General features: G+C 44.2%; 1 protein-coding gene across 1 annotated transcript in view; it reads right to left on the reverse strand.

The window, feature by feature from the left end:
• The window catches only part of LOC116671023 (pleckstrin homology domain-containing family A member 1), a 27,940-nt gene that overhangs the window by 7,626 nt on the left and 13,684 nt on the right, over positions 1–6,630 (reverse strand). The window contains 6 exon segments of the mRNA XM_074783843.1: positions 1,367–1,448; positions 2,093–2,230; positions 3,048–3,173; positions 4,224–4,321; positions 5,852–5,897; positions 6,042–6,098. Coding sequence (XP_074639944.1) covers positions 1,367–1,448; positions 2,093–2,230; positions 3,048–3,173; positions 4,224–4,321; positions 5,852–5,897; positions 6,042–6,098 — 547 coding nt within the window.

Genomic DNA, 6,630 nt, shown 5'->3' on the forward strand with positions numbered 1-6,630 from the left:
CCCCTGGGAATGGGTTATTGCTATCTCTTACTGACAGACGATGGGGTAGTCTCTCTCTCTTCTACAGACAGACCTGATTGTTATCGTCTCACTCTCTCCCTCTACAGACAGACTGATTGGTTAGTCTCTCTCTCTACTGACAGACTGATTTAGGTCGGGCCTTAGTACAGCGATGGTATCCTACTGCATGGACCTGATGGTTAATCTCTCTCTCTCTCTACTGACAGTACCTGATGGTTGTGCTCTACGTATGGTTCTCTCTCTCTCTAATTGACAGACTGATGGGTTAGCTCTCTCTACTGACAGACCTGATTGGTTAGTCTCTCTCTCTCTACTGACAGACCTACAAATTTACACACAACAGAGCTACGGGTTTTTTATGTCTTTGTCATGTGACTTCATCTTTGTACTCCATGTGTAATTGTTGCCTGGCTCCACGTGTATTTTTCTTTTGAGCGGAGCGTCTCGGGAAGCAAAATGAATTTCGGTGTGAACTGACAATAGAGTTGTATCGCATCGCGGCAGTGAAACAAAATAAAATACAACATGCATAACCACATGTAGGGTTCATTCAGCAGACGAGACAGCTGCGTCACATTGGTCCCGCACATCAGTTCACTTTCAGATTCTGGGTCAGAGCTTTGGAAGAATATAGCAGACATGCGGTGGAGTAATATCTTAAAGAGCATCCATAAATCTGACAGACGAAATAGGACGTTTAAAATGGAACTTCCCAGTGGGTTGAAACCTGCAGCAACCTCTGTCTGTCTGTCTGTCTGTCTCTCTCTGTCTCTCTCTGTCTCTCTCTCTCTCGTAATATTTTTCATTCAAGGACTGACTCTTTTGCACTCATTACATTGCTCCATATGCGTGACTATTAAATACCTACACAGGAAAATACAGAGGCATGAACACACACACACACACACACACACACACACACACACACACACACACACACACACACACACACACACACACACACACACACACACACACACACACACACACACACACACACACACACACACACACACACACACACACACACACACACACACACAGGGTGTGTCCTCTAAGGCAGGCAGTGGTTAGGACTTGTTAATCTGCCCACACGTGGATCGTGTGAGGAGGAATTCAGGACACATGCCGCTGCGTGTAGAGACACAGCTAACCGAGGACAACACAAGCCTCTGCTTCTTTCTGTTCTTCGATTTTTAATTTTCAATTCACTTCACTGTCTCAGTAAACATTCGTACAGCGATACTGCTAAATTTGAGGAAGCGGTGTGTGTGTGTGTTTGTGACTAGGTGTAATGTAAGCAAACATGTTACTGACAATCCACTCAAATAATAACCAACTATACCATATTTTCTCACCAGGTCAGATTTGTAGTAGCTGACAGCGTTTTCATCCAGCATGAAGTACCTCCTCTTCCAATTCTTCATCTGAGGAGGAGGAGGAGGAGCAGAGCTATTAACATCAGTGCATTTGTTGGTTTAGCTCTTCTTGGTTACAGAAAATTTCTGTTTCATTTTGTAAAAAAAAAAAAAAAGACAAAAACACCCAAAGTATGCCAGAAACACACTGTAAAAAACATCTCCTCACTATCTGCTAGCTGCCTGTCCCCGAACCCACTGTAAAAAACATTCCTCACTATCTGCTAGTGCCTGTCCCCAAACACACTGTAAAAAACTCTCCTCACTATCTGCTAGCTGCCTGTCCCCAGAACACACTGTAAAAAACATCTCACTATCTGCTAGCTGCCTGTCCCCTGAACACACTGCTAAAAAACTCTCCTATCTGCTAGCTGCCGTCCCCTGCCCACACTGTAAAAAACATCTCACTATCTGCTAGCTGCCTGTCCCCTGAACACACTGTAAAACATTCAGCCAGAACATGCAACAGGCAATGAAGGTGTAAATAACGTTTTGGGGGGAGCATTGGCTTAACGTTGAATTAGAGGTATTGATAAAAAACAACTCAAAATTTCTGACTGAAGGTTATAAGTTATATGTCAACTTGAACAAGAACTTTTGTCTTATCAGCGGCCTTTGTGTTGTGTGTGTGTGTGTTGTGTGTGTGTCCTCACCAGAGCCCCCTGTTTGACACAGTATCCGGCCTTGATGATGGCCTGGTCCTGCGCTCCTCTGGACAGGTAGTAGGGCAGGTGATTCTGACCTCGCTTCAAGCCTCCACGCTCCGCCTCGTTAGGCCCCTCCCCCTGCTCCTAAAAAACACACACACACACACACACACACACACACACACACACACACACACACACACACACACACACACACACACACACACACACACACACACACACACACACACACACACACACACACACACACACACACACACACACACACACACACACACACACACACACACACACAAAATATATTAGACTTTAGCAAATACAGTTGCTTATTACACACCCAGTACATATGGAGCAGGACTAGCATTTAGACTTCATTGTCTATTGTAGGTCTGCAACTAACAGTTTTCATTGTCAATTAATCTCAATTATTTCCCCGATTAATCGATTCATTGTTTGTTCTATGAAATGTCGATGAAATGAAAGTTGTGAAAAATGTTGAAGATGACGTCCTGGACTATCTTGTCCACAACTCAAAGATATTCAGTTTATGAGGAGAGAAGAAATATTCATTTTCACATTTAACAAACTGCAATGAAAATACCTTTTTTTTTTTTCATAAAGAGCAACTCAAACTGATTAATTGATTATCAAAATGGTTGCACTCCAGTAAATAATCATCCAGCATAACATGTCTGTCTCTTCAGGTCTGACTCTCGGTCATAAAATTCAAACCAGCCGTCACTCGTCTGTGTTGATGCAGGTTGGGCACGTGACCGTGGCTGCATACCAACACTGACAGGACCGGACCTGCTGGGGCTGCTGTCGCTAACAGCTGCTAACACAACGCACATGACAGCGCGTGTGTGTGTGTGTGTGTGTGTGTGTGTGTGTGTGTGTGTGTGTGTGTGTGTGTGTGTGTGTGTGTGTGTGTATGTGTTACCTGTGTAGCAGTGATGATAGGGACTCCTCCTATGATTTCAGTCTTGTAGGAGACCTGTTTCATGGCTCCGAGTACTTCCTGGGGAGTCTCTGTGTGGCCGGTGTGGGCCTCGCCCGCCTTCGGCACCTAAAGACACAAAATCAGTTCATTGATTTTCTTGTTGAGAATAAGAGAAAAGTAAAATATCGTCACTTATCCATTCCTACACACTTCATTTCATTTAGCCAAGGCTTTTATCCAAAGCAACTTCCAATTAATATTTACACACCTACTAGTCTCACATTGCCAGACCCTCCTCCACAGAGCTGCGGAAGAAGGTCTGGCTAGTCCACACAGCATTCTGGGATGGGAGAAAAACGTGCTCTGGTTTATTGGCATTTCTTTAACCCTCCTGTTGTCCTCTGGTCAAATCTGACCCCTTTTCAAAACTGTCTATATCTTAAATATGGGTTTCTTTTAACCAATTAACAACAAAACAATGGATTGGCTCTTTGCAAATACCATTGATCACTTTCATTTCTCTTATTTTAACTATTGGTCAAAATAATTCATAATTTCTCCTTTTTTAACTCACATATTAGGTATAATTCTAGATAAATGAGGGTTATTGACCATGAATTCCAAGTATATAGTGTAAAACTAGTGGTAGTAAGGCGGGGTTAGTGAAAACTTTAAAAAAAAGTCTGAAAAAGGGACAAAAATGTCAATTCTTTTGTCAGTTTTTGACTAAGGAGGACAACATAAGGGTTAAACCAATCCCCATCGCTCCGGACACAACGACGGTGCCTCTGCAAAATGGCCCCAGGGAGAAACTTGGTTTGGTGGCACGTGTCCGTTGAAAACAATCGTTTTTACGGCCCTAAACAATCTATTTCGTGGGAATGGAGGAACACACATGACCACTGTGTTTCTCTACTGAAGTTATCGTTATAAATGCAAACGCAACAGCAGGTGTATTTGAACACTTGGCTTTCCTGTTCTCTTCTCTCTCACACTCTGCTACGCCTGAACTGAACTGTATCTCTGTGGCCTGATGGGTAATTTTCCATCTGCTGTAGCCTGAGGCATATGACAGAGCGGCCTACAAAAAGAGGAGAAACAGGGTCACCTATTGATCCATCCGTGTGTGTGTGTGTGTGTGTGTGTGTGTGTGTGTGTGTGTGTGTGTGTGCTCACAGTGATCTTAGTGGCGTTGTTGAGAACGCTGATCCATTCCACCAGATCCTGCTGGTCATTGGCCTGCAGATAAAACTTCCTCATTCCTGCATTTATAACTACAGAGAGAGAGAGAGAGAGAGAGAGAGAGAGAGAGAGATGGTAAATGTGTAGGTTGTAACCTTCTTCTTATATCAGCAAAAAAAAAAACACACAAGAGGAAGAAGAAAAATACCACAAGCTTCATGCAAATCTTGGTCTAAAATTATCCGTTTGTTTCTGGTTTCTCAGAGGCAGAGGATGTGTGTGTGTGTGTGTGTGTGTTAACATCCCATCAGATGACGACAACACACACACACACACACACACACACACACACATCAGGTCAGAGTCATTGTACAGTTTCCTCCCATTGATTGACAAACAGCTACTGTTGGTCCCCAGAGGACAACAACAAGCAGCGAGGGACAAAAGAGAGGAAATAAACCAGGAAACAGGAGAGGAAAAGAAGGAGGGAGGGAAATGGATAAGAAGGGCAGAGGAAGGAAGGACTGGGAATGAAGGAAGTAGAGAGGGGAGAGGAGGAGGGGATGGCTGGATGAAGGGAGGGAGTAGAAGGAGGTAGGAAATGGGGATGGGGGGGGGAATCAATACAGCGTGGAATAATAATACTGGTAATACTGTATTGATTCACATGATAATTTAACTTTTTGGTACTAGAACAAAACAAAAAAACACGTGACTATAGTGTGAACGCATATTCCACTATCCTCATCTCGTCCTCCAGGGTCCGAGAGACCCGTCCTGCAGTCCAACGCCTATCATTCTACCCTCATCTTGTCTTTCGGGGTCCCAGAGACCCGTCCTGCAGGCGAACGCCTATCATTCTACCCTCATCTTGTCTTTCGGGGTCCCAGAGACCCGTCCTGCAGGCGAACGCGTATCCCACTACCCTCATCTCGTCCTCCGGGGTCCCAGAGACCCGTCCTGCAGTCCAACGCCTATCATTCTACCCTCATCTTGTCTTTCGGGGTCCCAGAGACCCGTCCTGCAGGCGAACGCGTATCCCACAAACCTAATCTTGTCCTCCAAGGTCCCAGAGACCCGTCCTGCTGTGGAACGCGTATTCCACAAACCTAATCTTGTCCTCCAAGGTCCCAGAGACCCGTCCTGCTGTGGAACGCATATCCCACTACCCTCATCTCGTCCTACGGGGTCCCAGAGACCCCTCCTTTAGGAAGGTTGTGAAACAGAAAACTCAGACTGGACAGGTAGTCTAGCTAGCTGTCTGGGCTTTTTCGGGAGACAGGCGTTGCCACAGAGCGTCTCATACACAGGGTGAATACAGGTGCAGCAGCCATGGGTCGTATAAAAAAAATAAAGTGTTTTTTTAAACACTGTAGTATAGTCCTGAAAATACTATATAATAGTTATTAGTTATACTATATAATAGCCCTGTAAGATTTCCCTTCAGTGGAGCTAAGGGGCCTCGCCAAATCCATGAAGAGAACTTACCACAAGTACACAAAGAAGGAGGTAAAGAGGGAGGGAGCGGGGGGGGGGGGGGGGGGGGGGGGGCATACAAAGAGAGAAAGAACTGGAGGGAGGAAGGAAAGAAAGACAGGAGAAGAAAATGAAGAGGAACTTACCAAAGCAGAACTCGGCCTTCGGTCTGAGTTTGGTGGCATCGCTGACCTGAACGAGAGAGAGTAGAAAGTCAGTCAAATTTTCTTGTGCTGATTTGCTGGAAATTTGGTTCAAATTTGGAGAAATGTGCAAAGAAGACAAAGCCAGAAACCAGAGGAGAGAGAGAGCGAGAGAGAGAGAGAGAGGACTTACCTTGGAGATGTAGGTGAGTTTAAGAGATCCCACCTTCTCTGCACCTTTAGGCAGATTCTGAACAAAGACACACATGATATATATTAAAGCAAAGTAAAAGGTAGTTTTTTTTGTTTTATTGGAAAACAGGGATTGGTTTTGTTACTTATTCCCTCAGAAAAAACTTGTAAACACTAGGGTTGGGTGATATGATGGAAAAACAATATATCTGCTGTATATAGTCTATATGTATTTCACAATATGCAAAACCATGGAGAAAATGTTCCATGCAATCAACGTGTTCCCCTGCTATGCATCACGACAACAGACAGAGGTCTTACTGTAGGGATATGAAACGAGAACTACAGTAACTTTTTTTGTTAGTTTATAGGAATTTGCTGATTAATTTGGACAATGAATGAACATTATGTTCATAACAATTCGTTCATGTGCCCACATGAGCACTAAAAGCTAAATGCAGCGTCATAATTGTGGGTTAAAGCTGCCCTGCCGCACAAAACCGTTTTTACTTGCATTTCTTTTTGATCTGTTAGGTCCATATGTGTGTGTGTGTGTGTGTGTGTGTGTGTGTGTGTGTGTGTGTGTGTGT

This window comes from Etheostoma spectabile, chromosome 21 (assembly GCF_008692095.1).
Source record: "Etheostoma spectabile isolate EspeVRDwgs_2016 chromosome 21, UIUC_Espe_1.0, whole genome shotgun sequence".
Classification (NCBI taxonomy): domain Eukaryota; kingdom Metazoa; phylum Chordata; class Actinopteri; order Perciformes; family Percidae; genus Etheostoma; species Etheostoma spectabile.